The 26,049-nt window shown below is 44.4% G+C and overlaps 1 protein-coding gene across 1 annotated transcript in view; it reads right to left on the reverse strand.

Moving 5' to 3' along the window:
- Nucleotides 1-3,240: 3,240 nt before the first annotated feature.
- The window catches only part of IL17RD (interleukin 17 receptor D), a 76,186-nt gene continuing 53,377 nt past the window's right edge, over nt 3,241-26,049 (reverse strand). The window contains exons 4-13 of the mRNA XM_033210195.1: nt 23,426-23,544; nt 22,772-22,892; nt 19,661-19,705; nt 19,408-19,559; nt 17,865-17,930; nt 16,273-16,327; nt 15,668-15,778; nt 14,361-14,545; nt 10,788-11,727; nt 3,241-9,709 (exon numbers count right to left, since the gene is read on the reverse strand). Coding sequence (XP_033066086.1) covers nt 9,597-9,709; nt 10,788-11,727; nt 14,361-14,545; nt 15,668-15,778; nt 16,273-16,327; nt 17,865-17,930; nt 19,408-19,559; nt 19,661-19,705; nt 22,772-22,892; nt 23,426-23,544 — 1,907 coding nt within the window. The 3' untranslated portion in view covers nt 3,241-9,596. The remainder of the gene's footprint in view (nt 9,710-10,787; nt 11,728-14,360; nt 14,546-15,667; nt 15,779-16,272; nt 16,328-17,864; nt 17,931-19,407; nt 19,560-19,660; nt 19,706-22,771; nt 22,893-23,425; nt 23,545-26,049) is intronic.

A 26,049-nucleotide genomic window follows, 5' to 3' on the forward strand; every position in this document is an offset into this window, starting at 1 on the left:
TTAACCCTGTTAAGGCAGTTGTATCATCTATAGATGCAAAAGATGGTGCAAGGTCCCTTCCAGAAAGAGGCCAGGGAGCCAAGCTCACTGATCTTGCATTTCTTTTCCTTAATCCCAAAGGCCCCATTTGAATTTTCTCCTTGCAAAAGTTCTTATGCCGTGTTTGTGTCCATCTCTCCCCTTCATTGCATCCTCTAACTTTTCTTATTCTTGGGCCTCTTATGATTTCATTCCTTGTGGACAGCAAGGACAGGATATGCTGAGGGAGGAGTGGGAAACACTTTTTTGGGGGGACCCACTGTGCCCAGGACTGCAAAGAAAGATTTTATGTCTCCTCCCTCCTCTACCTGCTTAGCTTATCACCTGTAGTTCTTTTTTTTTTTTTTTTTTTTGTTGAGACGGAGTCTCGCTCTATCGCCCAGGCTGGAGTGCAGTGGCCGGATCTCAGCTCACTGCAAGCTCCGCCTCCCGGGTTTACGCCATTCTCCTGCCTCAGCCTCCCAAGTAGCTGGGACTATAGGCGCCGGCCAACTCGCCCGGCTAGGTTTTTTTTTGTATTTTTAGTAGAGACAGGGTTTCACCGTGTTAGCCAGGATGGTCTCGATCTCCTGACCTCGTGATCCGCCCGTCTCGGCCTCCCAAAGTGCTGGGATTACAGGCTTGAGCCACCGCGCCCAGCCATCACCTGTAGTTCTTATTCAACTAAAGCAACGACATTTTTTTTCCAATTAGAGCCTCCAAGAGGAAACTGGTCTTTGCTCCTCTAATGCTGGTATTTCTAAAACAAAGCAAAGCCAGTGGTAGGGCCCCACAGATGTTGGGGACTGCAAGAACCCTAGGCTGCTGTAAAAACAGACAGCTTTCTAATATCATGGTAAAAATGAGGGCTTCTCATGCTGTCCCAAAAGAACACTAATAGAAAGTACTAGCTGCAACATTTCTTTTTCTTTTTTTTTTTTTTAACTTTTTAATTTTAACTTAAAATTTTTTGAGACAGGATCTTGCTCTGTCACCCAGGCTGCAGTGAAGTGGTGTGATCATATAATTCACTGCAGGCCTTAAACTCCTGGGCTCAAGTAATCCTTTCACCTCAGCCTCCTGAGGAGCTAGGACTACTAGCACACCACCACCATGCCCAGCTAATTTTAAAATTTTTTTGTAAAGACGGAGTCTTGTTATGTTGCCCAGGCTGGTCTTAGACTTCTGGCCTGAAGTGATTCTCCTGTCTTGACCTCCCAAAGCGCTGAGATTACAGGTGTAAGTCACCATGCCTGAACTATTTGTATTTTTTGAAGCCTCAGCCTGCCGAGTAGGTGAGTCTATAGGTGCGCACCGCCAAGCCCAGCTGCAACTTTTGTTTTAATGAAAGAAAAGGAAAGAGAAATTCATGTATTGCAGTATCTGCCTCACGGATTCATTTGCTTCAACTCTGAACCAGATTTACACTCAGTATTTGCAGTGAGAATGGAACCAAGTCACTCAAGGTTCTTCCTTCCGCTTAAACTATTACTGAGGGACAGAGCAGCCTATTGATCAGGAGTGGTGATGCTTCAGAGACTTCAACTCCAGTGCTGCCAATTCCTTGTTTGTGCCCTTGGCAAAGCTATACAATTTCTAGACCTCAGAATCTCAAAATTGAGGCTGCTGATAGTACCCTCCATAGGGGGTCACGGTAAGAAAAAAACATGAAGAGCACTAAGAGCAGGAACCAGCTCTGTCGACACTCAGAGGATGGCAAGCATCACTTCCTCTCTGACATTCATTTTATGGGAAAGTTCTCTATTGCCTTTGCCCACACATTTTTCAGTCCATCCCTACCTGGCTGGCTTGACCTTTACCAAGGGCATACCTGAGCAGTCTAGGTAGGGTTTGCCTCAGCTCATATCCTGGCTCTGCCACTAGCCAACTGTGGGATCACAAGTCAGTTATAGCCTCTCTGAGCCTCAGTTTCCTCATGTGTAAAATGGGAACAGTAGAATTGGCCACCTCACAGAGCAGCTGTGAAGATGAACAAGATGACGTGTGTAAAGCACTTAACACTCCTGGAAATAAAAAGAATTGACAGAGTGTGGAGGAAAAGGAAATCAATGGGAGAAATGATAAGGAGCCTCCTGGGTGACTCTAACCAGGAGAAATGAAGGATATGCGAAGGTCAGGAGGCAAGAATGGGTGAGAATTTCCTCCTCTCAGAAACAATAATGCTTCCCTCAGAGCTGTTTTCTTTGGGGGGGTTTTGTTTTTTACCACTCCTTGTTTTCCTTGGGCTCCCCAAACAGGGTAGGTTGTAGGCCCTGAGCACATTAACATCCCAGTGAAGTATGAGAAGGAACAAGTAAATAAGGAAGATCCAATTTTTAAAATCTATTATGGTCCCAAGACCCCAAATTTAGACTACATCCCGCTCGGGCAATGGCCAAAAGCTTGTATTTTATGTCCTTGCTATTTGTTAACCCTCACTGTCCTCCTGTGGACACTGTCATTTACTGAACATGGACTATGAGCCAGGAATGCACAGGTGGCACTTTACATTCACCATGCAGTTTAATTCATCGCCCTGTGAAGTAGGGCCTCTCTATGGACGAGAGGCTGAGGGGCAGAGTCCGACAGTCACTGGGGCACAGCAACAGTAGCAGAGGCCAGGCACGGTGGCTCACACCTGTAATCCCAGCACTTTTGGAGGCAGAGGCAGAAGGATTGCCTGAGTTCAGCAGTTCGAGAGCAGCCTGGGCAACGTGGGGAAACCCTACCTCTTAAAAAAAAAAAAAAAAAGAAAGAAAGAAAAAACAGTCAGCAGAGCTGGGACCTCACCCTGAAGGTGATGGACACCAAGAAGTTAACTCACAGAGCATGGGGGTCACAGGAGGGGAGAATGTCCATGGAAGACTGAGCAGGCATCTTTTTTTCTGAGTGACAAAAAACGTTTGTGTGCAGCCCCCAAATCTCAGTGCCTTTTTTCAAATTTCTGAAAAGAAAGTCCATTTGTTCTGAGAAGTCAAATTTCTTTCTGATATAAGTAACCCTGTTGCAGCAGGCAGGCCTGTTGCCACATGGGGTAATGGCTGACTGATTGCCTGTGGAGCCGAGCTGAAGGACTAGGGCAGCACAGTGCTGTTCTCTAAAGGGCAAGGAAGACTGGCCACCCCTGGCCTCCTCGTCCTGAGGGAGAGCCCTCCGAAAACTGGGCTGGGAACCCCAGCCAGTCAGGAAACAAGAAAGATGTGCTGAAAAATGAACCACTACAACCTTAAAACAAAACATTTTATTTAATGCAGAAATTCTAAGGTACAAAAACATTTTGTAAATGTCAGCTGTGATCTACTATCACCTATTTACAGAGTTATGTACAAATCAAATAAGTCATTTTCAATGTCAAAAATACAGCACGCTGTTAAGAGTTCTGTCAGTGCTCATTATCCCACTAGATCCCACAAACGACAAACTCAAAGATGAAACAAAGGCAACGCCATCAATAACCACCATATTCCACAGGCTTTCTCCCCTAGGATGTAGTAACAGGGAGTTTCCACAGGGAAAAATTATCTTTTAAAAAACTAACAGTAAAAATAGGAGTTACTTACTGTCTAGATGAACACATTTGGTTTTCACAAAAGCTTTTGCTGTGGTCTGGATTCACCATGCTTTTTTCTTGAGAGAAACATACCAAACTTTTTGTTGTTGTTGTTGAGACAGAGTTTTGCTCTTGCTGCCCAGGCTGGAGTGCAATGGCGCGATCTCCGCTCACCGCAACCTCTGCCTCCCGGATGTAAGCGATTCTCCTGCCTCAGCCTCCTGAGTAGCTGGGATTACAGGCACGCACAACCACGCCTGACTAATTTTGTATTTTTAGTAGAGACGGGGTTTCACCATGTTGGTCAGTCTGGTCTTGAACTCTGGACCTCAGGTGATCAGCCCACTTTGGCCTCCCAAAGTGCTGGGATTACAGGCGCGAGCCACCGTGCCCTGCCTGATATGAAACTTTTAAAACAACAGATGAGCACATTAGTGTAATCCAATGGCAAGTTTTTGTCTAACAATTAGAGCAGCTAATTTTGTCTACATCATGTACAAATAGAAGATTGCCTCTGAATCTTCCCGAAATTTTATAGGATATAAATATCAGATACGCAGTCATAACTGTTTGCTTTCGTGAGACTTCTGATTGTGCAAAACGCGGTGCTTGGTCAATTGAGAGCAGAACAGAAACAAAGATTCTGGAGGTGTCTGTGGTCTGAGCTGAATTTTAAAGAATGAAAGGGCAAGAGGGAAGACAACTGGCCAAACTTCCCCAGACATCTTCACCGGGGGACTCAAATGTCTTTGCAAATTAGCCCTCAAACAGCAATGGGAAGGTGGTGCTTAGCAACTACTGCTGTTACCTCACCAGTGGTTAAACGGAAGTCTGCACCGTTTAATATTGTGAGTCGTGAAATAAAGGTGATGTCTACAGAGATGTGTAAAAATAGGATCTAAAATTGGGAGGGAGGGGTAGCTGCCACTCAGAAGGTAAGAGCTGGTCTCAACATAGTATACATTAGAAATAAGCACCAAGTGTTTGATCTCAGGAGGAAAACAAACACAAGTTATGATAGATGACTATCATCAGGGGAAAAAATGTAGTAGTCAAATAATTCTCCATGAATATAGGCAACATATCATTTTGTAAAAGTACCATTATATTTTTAAGTGGTAAGAGGAGCTGGGTGTGCAAGAATTTCCCCCATAATCCCCACCCTGAGCCTGGTCTTCACAAGGCACCAATGTGAGTAAGGCACCAATATTCTGTTTGGGCAACTAAACTAAGTGTGAAGCTGAGAAACATTATAGCAGTGAAAATTATTAGGCCCCTGGAAAACAAGAGCCATGAAGAATGGTTTAAGTGGGTGGAATTATTTATCACTGAAATAAAAACACCAGGGGGATGACTTCACTGTGGTTTTCGAATACATGGAAGGTGACCAGCTGTTCTTTCTCCACTACATGCTGAACAAAAGGAAGCCGGCTTGAATTTCTATAAGACATACAAAGAACTATCTGATCAGCAGGGTAGGTTACAGAATCTCCTTCTTGTAAAATAAAGACTACCATCTACAGCCGTATGTCTGGAATAATTCAGGCACAGCCCTGTCTGACACCAGGGGAAGAACATGCTAGATAATCTAAACTTTCTCCTAGTCCCTAAACCCTGAAACTAGAATCAAAGCCACTGGCTTGCAGTCAGATTTCCTTTTGTCTATTTTCACCCTGATCCTGGAAAGGAGGTGATATGGCAAGGATGACCCAACACTCCATTTGGACTCCTAACTGGTATCTCAATATCAGGAAAAGCTTTTCTCTGTATACTGTTTCACATCTCCAAAACAGAGTCAATTCACAGATCACTCAAAATGGAAGATAATGCAAATATCTGGCTCTAATGGATGCTAGGAGGTTCCTTGCCTTACTCTCTAAAATTGCCTGCTTTCCTAATCATGTCTTGGCCTATGCTCAGAACTGCACACCATCGAAAAAAAATTATTATGCCAAGAGCTAAAACTATAAACAAAGCTCTTTAGGTTGTGAAGTTTAAATGAAATTGTTCCCAGCATTTTTTAAATTGAGAGAGCATAAATCTGATTTTGAAATTAACAACTGGCTTGCCTTTCTTTTAAGACACCATGAAATGTAAAGACGCAATCAAGACATGTCCAATGCATTCAAAATCACATCAAATTTCTTTGCAGGAGAAGCTGGAGAAAGAAGCAATCTAACTACTGGCTGCATTTAGCAAGAGCATTTTCTGGTGGCACCATCTGTAATTACCATGAATGCCTTTCCTTCAAATCTTATAAAGCAGAGGTTAACAAACTGGTATTCAGTGGACCAAATCAGGTCCATCCATGATGGGTCTAAATTCACTTGAATTTTAACTTAGTTGTCAATATTTTTTAAAATCAGAATTTTTCATATAAAAATCCAGACTGTCAGCTTTTCTTGAAAAATGGGAAGATCAGGAAATACTTCATGGCCACAGTCGACTGGAAAATTGCCCCCTGTGGCTGGAACAGGGGTGCTTCAGTTTGCCACAGTCCCCACCATTCCCTATCGCTCTCTGACACAGACAAAGTATATTAATTACCATTTATCACCACACTGCTGTTTTCCTTATACCTCACATGCTACACTGGTGACCACTGAAGGTATAAGATCTGCTAAATAAGAGCAGTAGTAGTCTTCACCAACAGAAAATAAAAGACTAGTAACCTTCACATTGGCATTGTCCACTTCTCTTTAATAAAGACAGAAAGAATATTTTCTCTGTTCTTCAGGGAGCCAAATTAGTGTTGAAGTTGGGGGGCCAGAGAGTTTTCTTTCTTTTGGGAGGAGGGTGTGTCATTTTTCCTCCAGGAATAAAATTGGTCCTCTTGCCCTTTATTTCTTTTAAAAGAAAAGATGCTCAACTCTGAAAAAAAGGCTCTGAAAATCATGTAACCCCACATTTTTTGAAGGATAGTCTCCTGTTTATTTGCACTTAAGTCAGGAGACCTGAGACTAACAGTTGGTATTTTAAAAAAGATACTTGTGGCTATGAAGTTATAAGACTGAACGCTGACAAACAAATATGAACTTAAATATCCATGACTTACTACACACTGATTCCAATGATGTCACCACTACTAAAGACATTTTATTGAACTTCTGATCTGAGACTGTCTTCAGTTATTCCTAACATGTCAACCAAAAACTCTGTCTTCTAACTTTATGGCCTGATCTCATTTTTGGCTCAAGATACTATTATCTGGCTGGGTCACCATCTGAATACCTGGGCCTGGACTGGAATGACTTCTGATTCTTTCTGGAGATCAATTGCTTCAAAGGCCCAAGACAGCCCTCTGGAAGAGCTTCTGCACCCTGTATGGCTGGGCTGAGTCTGTTGAGGTGTCCTCTGTTGAGGTGGTCTCTGCTGCTTGTAACAGAGGTAGTCTCTGAGAAGGCACACCTTTACCTGAGCTTTAACCTCCTTGATCACTCTCCTGGCAAAGCTGACGACATCAGATGCTAAGTCCTTTCTATAGCGCATTGGTAAGTTAAGATGAACAACTAGCACTCTACCTTCAGCTACCTGCAGGCTTCTTGGTTTTCCTGGAACCCTGGACTTACCCCTGATCTCTTTTCTAAAGGACATTGTCTAACCTATCCACAAAAGCCTTTTACTCTCAGGATCAAGGCCTCTCACGGAGATCATCCCTTTTTCCATTTCTTGTTTCCACAATATCTAAAAGCCTGTGACTTGGCAGAACGTTTTTCTGAATTTCATCTTATATCCACCGTCCGGGACAATTTCTGAGTCAAAAAATGCAGCTTTGCTTAAAACAGATGTTTTGCCTTAATCTGCAGGGCAACGATTCCCATTTCTAGCATAATGGGGAGAGTAGAAAAAGTGAAATTAATGAAACAAAACTAGGAAGTTGGACTTCTCAATTTATTCTGAGGCAATCACACTGTCGTTTCATTACTTGTTATATTAAGAGTTTGATTTTGTTGATCAGAAACATTAGTATTTCAACATAAGTATCAAAACCCTAAATCCAAACGAAAACATCCCCTGATTTTTTGACTAGCACTCTCTTTTTCCCTTCCATTTCCATAAGGAGTGAGTTCACGTGGCTAGCTCTCTGCCCACACACCCTCGGAGCCCAGTTAATGCTTCTCCTCCCAATCCTCCACTCTCTCCCTGGGGCCACTTTCCCAGAGATGCCTTATTTCATGAGCAAAGCTGAATATACTAAAAGCGACTCCTAATGGTTCCTCTGGGACAGGAAACATCTCTTGACCTCAATAAGAAATCTCTCATAATGTTCCAAGTGAATTTTCATATGTTAGCCAGTTTGGACTAACCAATCTCCTTCACAGAATGTATGCCTAGGATGAAATGGCGGGGCAGTCATGTGTGGGTAGGAGCTCTGCACTCATTCCAGATTCCATAGGAACAACATGAAATGACTCTTCTCTGAGTTGCCTGTTTTTATGGGGAGACAGTCTTGCAGCTCACTGTCTCTCCCTCGGAGCAGCTGCAGGAAACTTGATGCCAGAGAACAGACTAGCACGTTCTTCTCCCAAAAAGCTGCCAACTGCCTTTACAGAGCAGTGAGTATGACATTTGCATCAGAAATATACACAAACCATTTCTTTCCAGCAGGGGTGCAAGTCCCCCTTTCCCCACCTGCCATGCATGTGCTTAGAAGGGAAAGTCCTGCCCCATCCCACCTCCCACTCTGCCTCAGGATGTTTCTCAACATACCCCTTCATGTTGGTCTTATCTGACGAAGGAGTTAAAACCACAGTCCCTGGGCTGAATGTTGAGAAAACGGGGTGCCAAAATCTAACAGCACCCATGTGAAAGGTAGTGAGAGAGGTCCACACCTGCTCAAAGGCACGGGGAGAAGGGTTTCCACAGGGAAGACCAAAACAGCATTCATTACACACACGCTAATCATCAGATGAGATGTGAACAATTGTTTTTTCTTTAGAAACAGAACTCTGTAGAAAGTCATTCATAAAAATGGAACATTTACTTTTGTGACTATCCCCTCCATTCTACCTTCTTAAAAAGGTTTGTCATTAGTCAAAACCAGTTCAGCAGATTAACTGGCCATCACCTCCACACACTGCTGTATTTCAGTGAATTCTGATCCCTAATATTCAGGACACAGCTTTAGACCAGAAGGCCAACCAAAGCACGAACTGCAACTTCCAATAATACAGACCAGCTGGGTAGCAGTCTCTTAACAATAAACTTCCAGACACCAACATCTGAGATACAGCACAGTAAATGTAACCCATGGAAATAGCAGGCAGATCTGGCCCCCGCATGATGTCTACTCAGACCAAGAGGAGGCTGTGTGTGCTGAGGTCCTGGGGCCTTCTGCACATTGACCAACCTATCTCAGATGGAATGGTCAAGACGGTCAGCCTGGCCCTGTGAGCTTCACCTCAATCAGCCATGCTACCCAGTAACACAGAGACTCATTTCACAAAAGGTGACCGTATATTCAGTCACTTTCTTGACTTTTGACTCAAAGCTTATATTTAACACCCATGGCAATGTAAATTCTACATCAAAAATAAATGAGAACATTATCTGCAATACAACATGGATTCCAGATAGACTGGCACTTGATTTCTGTGGCTATGATGTTAAAAGTGCCTTTTTTCACAAAGCATTTCAAATCAAGGTAGCCAAGAGCAAACAGGCAAAGTTTGCGGAGCTCAGTGAAGTCTGAATGACCAGTGAAGGTATCTTCCTTTTTTCGTTTACATATTTCTTCCCTACCTCCCACAATAGGCTCTGATCCAAGGACTAACCAAATTCGGCAAGCTGTTGTCAGACCTTATGGACATGCCTTTCAGAGTTCCATATCATTTTAGAAAATTGGAGAGTTTGCCAAGATATCTGGTGAAGGGTTGGGGCAAGGGAGAACAAGTACTGGCCAGCATTTCACTCCAAATATCCCTGTATGAGACCTCAGCTCCAAGTGGGCCATGCAACCAGGGAGATGAGCTGGGGAATCAGAGGGAGGCAGCAGCTAAAGTGGCAATGCTTAGACTCTTTCATTTTGTTACAAAGGGGCGACCGCGTGGAGTTCATCAGTGTAGCTGCGGCAACCAAGATCTGCTTTGCACACTCCAGAAGAGAGGAGCTTGGAAGGAAGGGCAGGAGGTTCCTCTTCACCTAAGGAGAGAAGAGAGTACAGAGTCACACTGTCATCGCATTTCACTGGGCTGGGCGGGTGCTCATGCTAGAATATGGCTGGATCTGGGTTTGGACTATGGCTCTGTATTAATAAGGTAAGAATCCCAACCAGCTCAAGATGGGGCTAGTCCTCCTAACAGGTTCTAGTTCCCTTAGTTGAGGAAGGAAGAGATATTTCATAAAAGTAAAGGGTTTAGGCTGAGTGCAGTGGCTCACGCCTGTAATCCCAGCACTTTGGAAGGCCAAGGTTGAGGGATCACTTGAGGTCAGGAGTTCGAGACCAGCCTGGCCAACACGGTGAAACCCCATCTCTACTAAAGATACAAAAAATTAGCTGGGTATGGTGGTGTATCTGAAATCCCAGCACACTTGGGAGGCTGGGCAGAATAATTGCTTGAACCCGGGAGGCAGAGGTTGCAGTGAGCTGAGATCGTGCCATTGCAGCCTGGGCAACAGGGTGAGACCCCATCTCAAAAAAAAAAAAGTCAAGGGTTTGTATGCATGACCCCAACTAGTTACAGACATAGTAAGGCACAGCCTGAGATGGCATCTAGCTGATACTCCCTGGGGAAGTAGGCATTCCTAGAGAGCCCTCATACCTGGGGCCCTGTGCTGAGCTAAGATAGAAATAATACTGTACCCATGAATCCCAGACTCGATGAATGTAGCTTTAAAGACAATGGGGGGCAGTGAACACTACAGGTCTAAAAAAGACAAGCATCCACAAACTGTCATCCAAGACCCTCGGGGCCCAGTGTATTTTCATGTCTGATGTTTCTGAAGTTTAGAAAAGTGATACAGTGCATATACTGTATGTGGCACAACACCCCTTGCAGGGTCTGGGCAGCTCACCATAATTTAGCATTAGTATTTCTGCAACTCAAACATGTGAGTATTCCCATCACCTGGTATAAATCAAGACTACCAAACGAGCTGTGTTCTCATCAGGTTTCATTGCCCAGTAAGTTGGCACCAAAACTGGAAAAACGCTTTGACTATTTCAGAAGCATGGCCAAAGGCTGCGTCCTGTTGGAACCTGGCCCCAAAGTCACCTTACCCAGGCCTGAAGAGGAAGACACGCTCTCCGTCAGGGAAGATGTTTCTGTCTGGTCCGTCGACAGTCCTTCCATCAGTGGCAGAGACAGCTCAGATGAGGGCACAGACGAGTCGTAGATGCCCGAGTCCCGCGGCATGTCCGAGGGGCTGCCGGCTTTCACCGTGTGCAGCAAGGGCTGCAGAGCGGCGCTACCATCAAGGGCAGGCCGGGCCTCCGCGTCTTGGTCCAGGCCCCCGTGCTGACTCTCGTGCTGGAAGTCGGCTGGTCCAGTTGCCCCAAGAACGGCCGCCTCTACTAGGCAGAAATCGCTCTCAGGCCCTGGTTTGCACATGACATCATTTAAAACCAAGCCCGAGTCAAATTTCTCCAAGACTGGCTCCCGGTAGCGCAGTGGAGGAGGATGGAAGGGAACGAACTGCTTTTCGAACCAGTCGGGCTCCTCGTCGATAAACTGGTGCATGTTGCAAATGGCGACGTACAGGGACCTGCCTGACTTGCTCCGGAAGTAGTTCCTTCTGCTGCCCTGTCGCGCATGCTGCCCCGGCTCCTGGAGGCCGTGGTCTCGGGAGTGCAGGTGGGAACAGAGCTGGGGAAGATTGTCCATGAGTTTATACTTGGTACTCAGGTCTAGGACACCGGGGACGTCTCCCTCACAGGAATAATCAAAGTAGACAGCGATGAACTTGCTGAGCGCCGCGGATGAACTCTGCTTGGCCTGGCGGAGCTTTTCGGCAATGGCTGACACCGCCACCAGGAAGAGTTCTCCTTTCCCTGAGCCTCGGCCACCTCCTTTGTGTTTGTAGTTCTTCTTGTCCACAAAGTACTTCATACCTTTGGAACAAACCACAATGATGAACTGGGACTCGTGGATCTTCTGGATGACCCATTCTCTCTGCCCTTCTCTACAGAGGCTGAAGTCTTCCCACAGGTCCAGAGCCACCTGGAAAGAGAACAAGGCACCGTGTCACCCATACAGAAGGCTCGGGAAGAGGCTCGGGAAGTGAATTACAGGAAGGGAAATGTCAGAAGGAGGCCATCTAATCTGCCCCTTAACCCTTATTAGCACAGCTATGTGCAGGCTCCAGGTTACACCATACCAACTAATAGCTAAAGTTCCATGGGTGATGGTCATACGCTAGTCCCTCTGCAAAAACTTGCCATCCATCCATTTTCGTATCACACGGGGTCGTTACCACTCCTGCCCTACAAGTGAGGGGACGGAAGCACAGCGCTTTTGGCACCTTGCTCAAGTCACACCCTACATAGGACATCCTCAAGGAAGCAACAGGTGGTAGAGAGCACAGGACAGAGAAACTGAGGTTGGTTGATCTGGTGAGTGAGGTACCTGGATTAGAGGGGCAGATCCTGGAGAGAAGGCTGGCAGGCTCTGAGAGGAAGATGTGGATGAGTGGCTCCAAAGTGAACTGGGAGATGGGGCTCAGGCCTGGATGCCAGTCACCCACAATTATAGGTGACTCACATCCAGACAGTGACTGACAAAGGGACCTATCTCGACACTCTCATAGCCTCAGGCGTACGCACGCTGTTTATTAGTTTGTCCATGGCTGGAGAGGAGACTAGTGAACTGCATTAACATGGTCATTCTGAGTAAGTCACTCAGGACTGACTAGCACCTTCCTCCATGACTTCACACAGGTCTACAAAGCTACATCTCTACAAGGCTGGTAATTGGCAAGGCTTTACCCACAAGGGGGTCTGGCAGGGAGATTGTGGGGGTGGCTGACAAAAGAGAGAAAATCAGACATGTGTGGCCCCTCAGAGGACTTCACCTTCTCAGACCACTTTCACCTAATTCTGCTGAAAACATCTCTTGGCGATTGTGTTGGTGTCTTTCCTTCTGTAGTTCAGATATTAATTCCCAATGGCTATGACCAAATAACAGCAGCCACACTATCTTACAGGGAAGGGCATTCTGAAACGACTTTGTTCTCCTCTTCTGCTCTAAGATGTTACCAATGGGGAAAAAACCCCAATATCCATCCACTTGCTGAAAATAACCCTGAATTGTCTTATACTTTCCTTAATTCTTGATAACACTACACATGCTAAAAGCTCAGTGGGAGTATACACCAAGCATTTTTTAAATGTTCCTATCTTTGACCCAGCAATTCCATTTCCAGGCATCTTTCTTGGGAAATCATCAGAAATGGGACAATATTGAACCACTGAGATGTTTAATATTTGTACTAACTGAGTTATGGCACATCAGTATGGAGGGTCATGTAGCTATTTAAAATTGCAGTTTATATATAACTACTAATAGTGTAAAAAATTATTAAGAGACTGCAAAAAAATCATTTCAATCAGCCCCAAAGGCAAAACTGTATGCGTGAGTTCACCTATATGGAAAAAGACTGGAAGGAAATAAACCACACATGAAATGTGAGTTCCTCTTTCTCAGATTTTCTTTAATCAGGTTGGGATACCAGACAATGTTTTATTTATCATCCTTTTCTAGTTCCAAGTTTTCTACAGTAACTATTACACTAATAACTGGAAGAGCGTTTTCCCCAGAGCCTAAATACTTGTGAAGTAGAGCAAACTTGGTTGCCTGTGGTATCTGAAAACTGTGCCATTGGCTAGAGTGCAGTTATTTTCAGCACGTGCTGATCCACCAACCTTACCGCCTTCATGCAGAAAGTAGGCTAGCGTAGTATGTTATGCTGACACTAGGAGGCAGCCTCACCACATGGAGAGATTCTGAAAAACATGCCAATGGGCAGTTTCAAAGCAAAAACAACTTCCAATCGCACAATTATTGTACAGTTCTTGCATTTGCAAGAAACAGGGTATGCCTTCCATGAGAGTTTCAGACTTCACTCTAAAAATGTACATTCTGACATTATAGAAAAGCATATTAATAACATATTAATAACTCAAGAGAACAGCTAAGAAACCAGAGCAGATCATTTCAGTACTTGACACAGTATTGCTTTCTGGGAGTGCTCCCTTCCTACCTCCCTGTTCTCTCTGGCCAGTGCCCTCTCCTGCATCACCAGTTTCTCCCCGTCTATGATTCCACCAGTGAATGGTCAAACAGCTTCACAGAGCCATTTGTTTATCAATTCTCCCTGGACCTCAAGATCCCCTCTAATGGCAGCCTCATCCTTCATTCCCCTTCTCAGCAGAACTCCAAACAACTGTGTGAACTCACTGCTTTACTTGCCACTCTCTCTTTGATCCTCCAAGTGGGGCTTCTGTCCTGAACATGCTCACCAGGATGAGTGACACCCTTCAACTCCAATTGCATGTTTCCATGGAAGCTACTGGTCTTCTTAATGCTTACAAAACTTCCTGCCAGGTGAGTGCCACTCAAAGCTCTAGAGCAGAAGTTTGTCAGAATTAGAACTAAGTATTATGAAATATTTAGTGCTGGTGATGGGTAAGACAGACTCAAGAAAGAATGCAAGACTATCCCCAGTTTGAAAGCTGTGGCACTACTCAAGGGCAGGTGTCACCACAGGAGGCCCAGAGGAGAGGAAAAGGCAGTGGGGAGAGAGTACGGGCCAAGTGTCCTGGCCAGGGTAGGAGAAGGAACTTTAGATTCCGCACCTCACAGCCACAGAAGTCCTGGAGGAAGTAGGCGAAACACTGGACGACATTCATGTGATTCTGGCCATCTTTACTGGAATAGCAGAGAAAGACCTTTGGCCGCGGCCGGAGCCTCTCTCTCGGGAGTGCTGCAGTGTATGTGGAAGACTCAGAGCTCTCTTCATCTAAATGTGAATATATGTTTTCTAAATTGGAAAAGAAGATAGGGTTGATACCTGCAAGCAATGCTTTGTTCTGTTCCCTAAGAATTGAAACCCAGTGCTATCTTCAAGAAAGAACAATTGACACGTCTACCTAGAGCAGTCCCAGTCCCCAACTCCATCGGCCCCCTCAGGTCATCACTTGGAATGGGACAGCTGATTTCCGCAGTGGAGCAACGAATGGTCAAAAATTGTTCTTCACCTGAAACTGACCTTGGATAAACTAAGAAAGCTGCAGGGGTCATCCTGGTTAGCAGAGCGCCACCCTAGTTAGCAGAGTGCCCAGAACTGGCTCTTGCAGCCAAGTGCACCTATTAGACCAATTAAGCATGGGCAGAGCTGATGTTTTCTTAAAAGAGTTTTTATTGAGGTATAATTTACAAAAGTAAAGTACCTAAATCTTAAGTGTACATCTCAGTAAATTTTTATGGAAGTATACAACTGTGTAACCCTCACCTCGACCAAGCTATGGATCATTTACAACACCTCAGAAGGTTGTCTCATGGTGACATTTGTAAATGAGCAAGCCCTACCTATATCCTTACTTTCACTTCAGGCTTCCTTTATGTCCCTGAATTTACTATCCTATGGTTGAAAATAGAATTATGGGCCAGAGGCAGTGGCTCATGCCTGTAATCCCAGCACTTTGGGAGGCTGAGGCAGGAGGAATGCTTGAGCTTAGGAGTTAGACCAACCTAGGCAACATAGTGAGACCCCATGACTACAAAAAAAAAAAAATGTTTTTTTAATTAGCCAGGCATGGTGGTGCATGCCTGTAGTCCCCAGCTACCTCAGGGGGCTGAAGTGGGAGGATGGCTTAAGCCTGGGAAGTCGAGCCTGCAGTGAGCTATGACTGTGTTACTGCACTCTAGCCTGGGCAACAGAGCGAGACCCTGTCTCAAGAAATAGATATATAATGATACCTGTTTTTTTAGTGGCTCCTGAGGTTAAAAGCCAAATATTTTAATTCTGGGAATTGAATAGGAGCTATGAGGCTTCCCAGGAGCCATCCTGGAGGACCCAGGTACTCCCAGTCTCCCTTTCTGTTGGCAGCGACCCCTGGTCTGCCCCTTGTTGTGGGGGGAGACACAGCACACAAAGAGATACCTTGTTGCTTCTTGCGGCACATCACAGTGAAGAGCGTCGCGAATGCTGATATGACCACCAGTGGCACTGTGATAGCCACGGCTCTGATGGGCCCAGCCCACGGGGAGTGCACTGGGAAATTTCAAAGGGAAAGTTTTTAAACTTAAGCAGTGTAAAGGTTCAAAGAGAAACAACTTTCTTTCTTTTTAAACATAAGCCGCATAACAGGTTCTAGGACCATGCAACCACCTTTCTCTAGTGTGGTTTGGTGATTATAAAAGGATTCAAGGTTCATTTTTAAAGAGTTGCAAAGAACAATTCAACAGTTAAGAGTCAGGCTGGGACATAAAATACCTTTGAGTGAGAACTTTGCCTAAGGAAACTTCCCCTCCTACCACTTTTCTTCAGAGGACAATTGACTATTTATCTAGCTATACACACCAAACTGCCTTTAATCTCCCAGGTATCCACATTAGAGTGGAAGGAAAGTCAGATTTGATGGAACATCATTTAAGAGAGAGGAGCTGAATTTTGTTTTGTTTCTGTAAATCATGAAGTACAGAGAATATCAAATACCTTGGTCTATAGTAGTCTAGGGCCAACATTTCAAACGAAAAAACACCTACCTGGCTTTAAGGCATAATGCATCACTTTTCTTGTTGTGTTAGTGTCATCCACCAGCTGCAAAACAGAGGATGCTGCATTATTTTTTTTTAAGTGATATATACCAGGTAAGTGGAAAAAAATGGTAATTTCATTCATTTTTTCCATCAGTGGGCAGTGCGGGAAGGGGTAGGAAGCAAGTAGTGGAGAATGGCTGAGTTTTGGAAAAGAGAGCTTCTGGAGCCTGTAATCATCTGCCAGGCTGAGACTAGGCATCATGTGTACTCAGGTTCATCTCTGCTTTACCAACTCGAAACGCTAAGCTTCATCATGTTTTCTTTTATTAATCAAAAGTCTGTGTAGTGATTGAAGAAGTCAGCTGGTGAGTCCCACATTCTAATAATGTTCAATTAAGCTGGCATCCTTCCACTGATTTTACTGGGCCTCCATTAATGCTTTAAGAAGGTGTGTCAGTCTAAAACCACACACTGATTCCAAGGAATGCAAGAACTAGGTGTTTCTACCAAAATGTTAAGACATGTTGGTTGTCTTTGAATGGTGGCACTATGGACAAATTGTTAATTTCCTTTTCTGTTTTTCTCATACTCTTATTATTTGTAGTACCAATTTGATACAGGAAAGGTAATCTTAAAAAGGAAATGAAACATTACTTTTTTTTTTTTTGAAACGGAGTTTCGCTCTTTCGCCCAGGCTGGAGTGCAGTGGCGCGATCTGAGCTCACTGCAACCTCCACCTTCTAGTTTCAAGTGATTCTCCTGCCTCAGCCTCCCAAGTAGCTGGGATTACAGGCACCCACCACCACGCCCAGCTAATTTTTGTATTTTTACAAGAGATGGGGTTTCACTGAAACATTACATTTACATGTTCTTTGAAGTGGTGTTTAGAATTCATTTATACTTACATAGAAGAATAGCAACAGAAACTTAAGAGAAGTGTAGGCAAAAGTAATGGGCATAACTTATTTTGCTATTTTCATACTAAAAAAAAACTTTTTTTTTTTTTTTTTGAGACGGAGTCTCGCTCTGTCGCCCTGGCTGGAGTGCAGTGGCCAGATCTCAGCTCACTGTAAGCTCCGCCTCCTGGGTTTACGCCATTCTCCTGCCTCAGCCTCCTGAGTAGCTGGGACTACAGGCGCCCGCCACCTTGCCCGGCTAGTTTTTTTGCATTTTTTAGTAGAGACGGGGTTTCACCGGGTTAGCCAGGATGGTCTCGATCTCCTGACCTCATGATCCGCCTGTCTCGGCCTCCCAAAGTGCTGGGATTACAGGCTTGAGCCACCGCGCCTGGCCTAAAAAAAACTTTAAGCTAAAATCTTGAAAATATATCTTTGTAGTATTAAGGAATACTAGAGATTTTAAACCATGGTTATATATGGACTATATGATTACATAAAAATATTTATTTGAAATATTTAATGAAGAGATCAAAGATCACTTATATATAAACTTTTTTTAAAAGCATGTTAAGAACCACATAAAAATATAACTGTTCCCACCTTCAATGGCTTGAAATTTTAGTGTTGTAAACAGTTGGAATTCTATATGAACTGGGTTCATTCTATAGCATTAATAGGGCTTTCTTGTGTTATGCATACCTCAATTATATAATCCCCTGGAGAAACATTTTGAAGGAGGCAGCTGGTCGTCTCTGTATTTTGCTCCTGCAACAGACCAAAGAACACTTTAAAAACTCACTTTTTGGACAAAGGTCATCAGGACACCTCTTCTAGCCCAGAGCTGAAGGAGACTTGCCATCAGTCTCGACCACAGTTTTCAGAAAATGTGATTAGATCAAAAAGTAACTGTGTTTATCTGCCACATGTTATCTGAACTTCCCTTTGATAAAAGGCCCAGGACAGCCCAGGACCCTTGCCATAGTCTATGCTTAGCTGGTGGCACCCTGAGCAGGAATATTTGATTTGAAGACAAAGAAACTAGTTTGAACAATCTTTACTTAACAAAAGGGTGAGGAAAGAAATTACCAGTTTGTGTTTATACATATTTTATTTGCCATAATTTTAACATGGGCAGGAGGTCAAAGACCTTGATAGAGATGAGAGCCAGCAAGGAGAGCAAACTATGACAGAACCTGACATATACAGGAGCACGTCTAAGGAGGTACTGGGCTTTGCCACCACGACCAGAAATTTTCTTGGTATCCACAGTGGGTGATCAGACAGTCCTGTGAACATCCGAAACGGTTTCCACTCTTCTGACCACTCCCAGTTTAAGGGCTGGGTTACTCAGTTTCTGTTTAACCTTGGCCTATTTGTAAAATCAGTAGCCACTGTGTTATCAGTGGCTTGGCTCCTAGATCTGGTTTTTTCCATTTACTAGCTATGTGGCCTTGAGCAAGCCAGGTGACTTCCCTGAGCCTCAGCTTTCCCATCTGTAAAATGGGGATGACAGTAGCCTCTGTTTCATAGAGCGGTATGGATTCAAGGAGCATAAAGCTCAGGGCCTGCCACACAGAGAGCACATGATGAATGTTTAAAACATAAAAGGACAGGCCAGGCGTGGTGGCTCAGGCCTGTAATCTCAGCACTTTTGAGGCCAAGGTGGGTACATCACTTGAGATCAGGAGTTTAAGACCAGCCTGGGCAACATGGTGAAACCCCGTCTCTACTAAAAATAAAAAAATTAGCTGGGCATGGTGGCATGCGCCTATAATCCCAGCTACTCCAGAGGATGAGGCAGGAGAATCATTTGAACCCAGGAGGCAGAGGTTGCAGTGAGCCGAGATCACACCACTGCACTCCAGCCTGGGCGACAGAACAAGACTTCATCTCAAAAACAAACAAACAAACAAAACAAAAACAAAAACAAACAAATATATATATATACACACACACATACACACATATACATATGGACAAATGAGAAATACTTCTTGTTTATTCCTTGGCAATACTGTTACCAGGCTGTATCACCACCAGGACAGCTGGGTTACAGATAACTAGGGAGTGAAGGATAGTGGCAACATGGCCCTGAGACATGCCCAGTGATTACATTCCCAAGTATCTACCAACCACTGAAAGCCAACAAAGCCTAATGCTCACATTGAGCAACCCAAATTCCAGTGGCCTGGGGGTCACTTTGAAACTCGCAGTGTTACTTTATGTACACCCAGCAGCTCACCTGCTTACAGGTCTTTCGCTTGAAAGGTCCTTCACGCTTGAGCTTGTAGTGAAGATAGAAGAAACGGAAGCCGAAGTTGTGCGGTGCGTGGTCGAAGGACACCTGCATGTCCAAGCCATGCTGGCTAATGTTCAGGTTCCGAGGCTTCCAGACTGGGAGGAGGTAGGACCCAGAGTGAGCAACCAGAGGCTACCCCAACACCATTATAATGGCAACACTTTGAGACTTGATAGATAAGAACACTGCTACTTACAGGGTTTACAAGCCAGGTTGTCTGGCTGTAACAACAGGTCACAGGCTATTAAGAGAATAAAGATACATGTTTTTAGTTTTAGGACAGTTTGACATTTTCCTCTCCCAACAACCCAATGAAATATAAAGATACTGTGCCAGGTGATGCTAGAAAAGGTATAAAATATATCAATTCAATGAGGATTTTCACTACTGTGCAGTTGTATCTTACGAACATTTAAATGGTACAATAGAAACATATTAATGCAGTTCACTTTATGCCACATAAATGTTAACAGTGTAAAGTCATCCAGATTTTAAAAGCTTGTCGGGCATTACATAATTTCAAGGATAGTGGCCAAGGGCAGCAGAGCTATGTTCATGCTACAGTCACATGGAGGCTCTGTTTCAGCTGTAAACAGAAATGATGCCGGCCCCTACCCCATTGTGGAGATGTTTAGACACAAGAGAACTTTGGAGTGGTCTTGGTAACTGCTGCAGGATTAGTTTAACCTTCACTAGTATTCTAATTTAAGATGCTTTTGATGGTTTCTTGAAATGACATGCAGGCATATAAACCTGAAATGTCAGCACTGAAAACCAGGTACCAAAGCCAATAGCTTTGAAACAGAATCTAAACGCAATAAAAACACAATGAGAGAGGCCAAACAGCTAGTCCACTATGCCATGCTGCTTGCTAACGCAGGGAGAGTCTCCATATAATGCCAATAAAACCGAAGGCAGCATCAAAAACCACAGTGCACTGAAATGGTGACAAATGTTTGCATTCCAGGAACACACCCCCTGCACCCACCTTACCCCCAAATAGACACATTGATTCTATGCCAATGGGAAAAATTCATCTTAAATTATACTAATTTTGATTTAGGTGAGGCTTTCATAAACACATTCTTTGAATCTTCTATCTGGTTATTATGGGCAAGTCATCCAGAGATTATGTGACATACACATGGTCTTTGCCCTATGGAATTTCATTTTAAGAATTATGAGACCAATTGTTAAAATAATTTTGCTGCATAGAAAACAATCATAACAAGAATTCTGCAGAGGGAAACACTGATGTAGGCTGGAGTTGTGAACAGAAACATCACAATGGATGAGGGCTGCAACCAGACCTCACAGGAGGGGATGTTGGACAGGACTGACCATCCAAGGCTTGAATGACAAAGACTGATCAGGAAGGCAAGAAGGAGCTGCTGCCTGTTGCAGGGTGACCAGTCACCAAAGTTTGAAAGCAGCAACTCAGGAAGATTAAAGAGATAACTTGTACAGAACAAAAGGTGAGCAGACCCAGCACAGTGGGTGGTTGAGTTCAGAGCATGGATTCCAGAGTCAGACTTCTGGGGTTCAAATCCAACTCCCGGCAAGCCCTTCACCTTCTCTGTGTGGGATTCGACATCTAGTAAGTGGGGATGGTACGATTAAATTCTTTGTAGGGTTGTCACAGAGGGTATTTGGAGTTAACATTTGGAATGCATTTAGAACAGGGCCTGGCACATAGACATTAAATAAACAGAACTTTCTAGAAAATAATTTTCTTAATCTAGTCCTGAAAATGACAGGCCTCCCTCCTGATAACAGGTAAAAAATGGAATCATTTCATGCTCTACCCTTAACCACAAAATCAACTTACACTTTTTATTTCTGTTTTTTTTTTTGTTTGTTTGCTTTTTTTGAGATGGAGTCTTGCTCTGTGGCCAAGGCTGGAGTGCAGTGGCATGATCTCAGCTCACTGCAACCTCTGCCTCCCCGGTTCAAGTGATTCTCCTGCCTCAGCCTCCTGAGTAGCTGGGATTACAGGCACATGCCACCACACCCGGCTAATTTTGGTATTTTTAGTAGAGATGGGGACCATGTTGACCAAGTTGGTCTTGAACTCCTGACTTAGTGATGTGCCTGCCTCCACCTCCCAAAGTGCAGGGATTGCAGGTGTGAGTCACTGTGCCAGGCCAGCTGTCTTTTTAAACTAGAAATGGGGTCTTGCTATGTTGCCCAGGCTGGCCTCAAACTCCTAGGCTCAAGCAATCCTCCTGCCTCAGGATTATAGGCATGAACCACTGAGCCAGGCCTATTTTTTTTTCTTTAATCCAATCGTTTTGATACATGTCTGTGTTTTTTTTTTTTTAAGACGGAGTTTTGCTCTTTCGCCCAGGCTGGAGTGCAGTGGCTTGATCTCAGCTCAATGCAACCTCCACCTCCCAGGTTCAAACAATTCTCCTGTCTCGGCCTCCCGAGTAGCCAGGACTACAGGTGCACACCATGACGCCCAGCTAATTTTTGTATTTTTAGTAGAGACGGGGTTTCACCATATTTTTCAGGCTAGTCTCAAACTACTGACCTCAGGTGATTCACCCACCTCAGCCTTCTAAAGTGTTGGGATTACAGGCATGAGCCACTGCGCCTGGCCGGCTGTCTCTTTTAACTAGAAATGGGGTCTTGCTATGTTGCCCAGGCTGGCCTCAAACTCGTGGGCTCAAGCAATGCTCCTGCCTCAGCCTCCCAAATAGCCGAGAGCATAGGTAATGCAGACTGTCTTAGTGATGGTCACAGCATCCTCAAAAATATCAACTGTCAGGTCTGTTCTACAACAAGCCAGGAGTGGGTATATCTGGTTAGATGAACAGTGTCTGTACCTAACCTTAATTCTAAAAAGTTCTTTTCTGGATGCTTTTCTCCCTGCCATGCTTGCTTCATACTAGTATTTGGCATGTTTTTTGTTTGTTTGTTTGTTTCTCCCTGAGACAGAATCTTGCTCTGTCACTCAGGCTGGAGTGCAGTGGCCCAATCTTGGCTCACTGAAACCTCTGCCTCCTGGGTTCAAGCAATGCTCCTGCCTCAGCCTCCCAAGTAGCTAGGACTACAGGTGCCCGCCACCATACCTGGCTAATTTTTGTATTTTTAGTAGAGACAGGGTTTCACCATGTTGGCCAGGCTGGTCTCGAACTCCTGACCTTGTGATTCGCCTGCCTCGGCCTCCCAAAGTGCTGGGATTACAGGTGTGAGCCACCGTGCCCGGCCCTTGGCATGTTCTTGAACACATTTCTGTAGAAAAATCACCAAAAGCAGGAGAAAAGTCTTCTCATGGGAACCAGGCAGGAAAGGCCATACTCACCTCGGGTTCTGAAGAAGAAAGGGTGGTAATTGCTTTCGTTTTTAATGGAAGGAAAAGGGACAACCTTTACGAAATAATCCGTTTCAAATTTCATATTCAGGAAAGGTTGAGATTCCATTCCCTAAAAGGAAACAAAAACACAGTGACATCATGGAGAAATTACCCACCCCTCCACCTACATAAGGTCTTCGCTCCTACCCCAGCTGCCACCCAGACACAACTCCAGATCTGCAGGACATGTTCCAGGGAGGCAGGAAGTCAGCTCTAGTTTCTGGACCAACTTGAGGTTTGGATCGCTTAACCATGAAGATGGACAATGCAGTCTGTTTTTTGGCAAAGAACCCATGGCTTGTTAATACTGAACCTCAGAGTTGGGGGGCAGGGTGAGCCCACATAGACTCTTTGGAGCACAAAGACACCTTCCAGGATGGCTGCTCCAGCAGTAACCCGAGAGGCGTGTTTACACAGGGAGGTGCTGAAGTTTCCCTGGGAGCATGGAGCAGGCTCAAGGTGCTGCTGTACCATTCTTGCCCACCTTGGCGGGTGGGGTGGACCCCATAGCCCCTCCTTCTCCAATTTCAGACTTTGAATACGCTATTCAGGACCCTGGAACAATGGCATGTCTTCAGGAGCACATTCCCCAGCATGACTTACAGTTCTTTTGAAGCTACTGTTGAGCTGCTTCGGATCCTTTAGAATCAGTTGTTGGCACTGCCTTCCCTCTGACTTCAGCTCCTCCAGTATTACCCGAAATCCTTTCAGGAATTCGATGCCTAAGCAAAGCAGAATGCTTGTATTAATAGTAAACCTCATTACTTCTGAATATACTCTTCTTCCTCCAAGATTACCATCTTCTCTACCTACACACCAGAGTTAAAGGAATTCTAACTCTGGCCAGGGTATCTGAGTCTATAGAATGGAAAAAACATACCCCCTGCATTCCTCTGGCAAAGACCAGGTGATTTTCTCTATCCCACCATTACTAATTAATCCCTAATCCAGCCAGCTATTTCATAAATACCCATTGCCTCTCTGGCATTAGGGTTCAAATATTTAGACTCCAGTTACAATTGGTCATAAAAAGTCTGAAGTGGAATATATGATTTCTAGGTCATTACACAGAATACATTCGACTGATGATAATTCCCAGTGTTGACTAGGGAATCCCTCCAAACCATGTTTCCACTTTAAGTTTTAGCTCTATATTTTTTGGCACATCTCACTGAGCAACATACAAAATTCCCAACAAATTGTGTCTGCACCCAAGGGGTTCTGAGGCTTGAGATTAAATAGCTTAGGGGAATGCCTGTGTGATTTACAAAGCGGTTCTTGCTCTAATCATGCCTGAAAGGCAGACACCCAAGGGTTGCCCAGTGTGTGCTCTTCATACAGCCTCCGAGGCCCCGAGACACCCACAGCGCAGCTGAAAGGCACCAGCCCAGCCTCCTGCCACCTGAGCTCCCCCCACTGCACGTCCGACTAGATGCTTTCAAAAGGATTAAGCTCTGATGGCCACAAGCGCCAGCACCAGGGCTGTGTATCCCACGGAGACTGAAGTGGTCCGACTGCAGCTGGAGAGCCCCAAAGCCTGCCGCAATGGCGAGATATCGATTTCACATTCTTTCTGAACATTTTCAACCCTTCCCCTCCCAGGACAAAAGTAATTACACAGGATGCAATTAACCAGGTGGGAAATTTATTGATGATAAAGGTCAGGAAAATCTTTTTCTCTTTCAAATAAGTTCTCCAATCCTATAATTATTTGATGAAGAATACATATTTCTTGGTGAGTAGGGCAGAGGAGCAGGAGCAACAATTAGAGCTTCACATTTTAGGGTTTCAGAGCATTACTGTGCACAGGTATGGACTCTGCCATGTTGTATCTCAATTACAAAGCTTCCTGTGGGGGTGAAAGCCAGCTGAGCAACCACCAGAGATTCAGACAAGGTGATGACAAGGTCATTAGACCAACGACTATTTTAGATCTCACAGGACTTGCCTTTTGAGATCCAAAAAAACTTTGTAAAACAAATCCTCAGTATTAATACTAAGATTTAATTTACACAACATTACCAGAATGACTATTTAACAAAATCCAGGTGATTAATACTATTAACAGCCATACATCTCACAATTACATAAAAATTCATCAGCTGGGGCCAGGTGCAGTGGCTCATGCCTGTAATCCCAGCACTTTGGGAGGCCAAGGCGGGTGGATCACGAGGTCAGGAGATCGAGACCACGGTGAAACCCTGTCTCTACTAAAAATACAAAAAAATATTAGCCAGGCACGGTGGCGGGCACCTGTAGTCCCAGCTACTCGGGAGGCTGAGGCAGGAGAATGGCATGAACCCAGAAAGCAGAGCTTGCAGTGAGCCGAGATCACGCCATAGCACTCCAACCTGGGCAACAGAGCAAGACTCCATCTCAAAAAAAAAAAAAATTCATCAGTTAGGGTGGCAAAGGGTGGTTCTTATTCTTATTTTTAAAAGATTGGCCTAAAAACCACTATGCCAAGGTTCCGAGGCTGAGGGAAGAGGCAGTAAACGTAATTCCTTTTTCACTGTGACACATTACAGTACTATTAACACCTTGTAGTTATGTAATGATTAGCAATTTTATAGAGGAGCTTCCCATGAAAGAACTTATTTGCTCTCTCTTCCATCATTTAAACTCATCAAATCCTCCCAACAACCATAGGAGGAAGGTATTATTATCCCCATTTTACAGATTAGGAAACAGGTTTATAGTAGCTAACTGGCTTGCCCAGGGTCACATAGGAATAAAATGGCAGAGGTGAGATTTGAACCCAGGAAGTGTCTGGCTCTCAGCCAGTGCTCTTAACTCACATGCTTTTCTATCTTCCAAGAAGTGTCCTTAATAGAACCTAACAGAAACTCTCCAGCCATCCCCACCCATAAATCAGCGTCCAGGAAAAGCACAGACTTCTGCCCCCACTGGTCCATGTCAGTTTTCCTGCCACCAGCTCACATCTCTTACTTTCATTCTAATGAGGGGCCTGCAATTCATCAGGCCAACTCCTTAACCATTTAAGCCTTACATGGAATGACTACTTCCTTTTTATCTACAGAAAATGTTTTTAATCTTTAAATGTTAAGGTAATATTATTTTTGGAAACCCCAGTGGGTTAAAACCCAGAAGTACTGATGTGAAGAAGTGGTTCGGCCCATGGGTCTTGCTTAATCCTTCCTCTCCTGCAATCTGGTTCTTCTGAGATTTATCCTGTTCAGATTAAGAAATTCAGACTTTATTTTACT

This window comes from Trachypithecus francoisi, unplaced genomic scaffold, assembly GCF_009764315.1.
Source record: "Trachypithecus francoisi isolate TF-2019V2 unplaced genomic scaffold, Tfra_2.0 Lachesis_group0, whole genome shotgun sequence".
In the NCBI taxonomy this organism is placed as follows: domain Eukaryota; kingdom Metazoa; phylum Chordata; class Mammalia; order Primates; family Cercopithecidae; genus Trachypithecus; species Trachypithecus francoisi.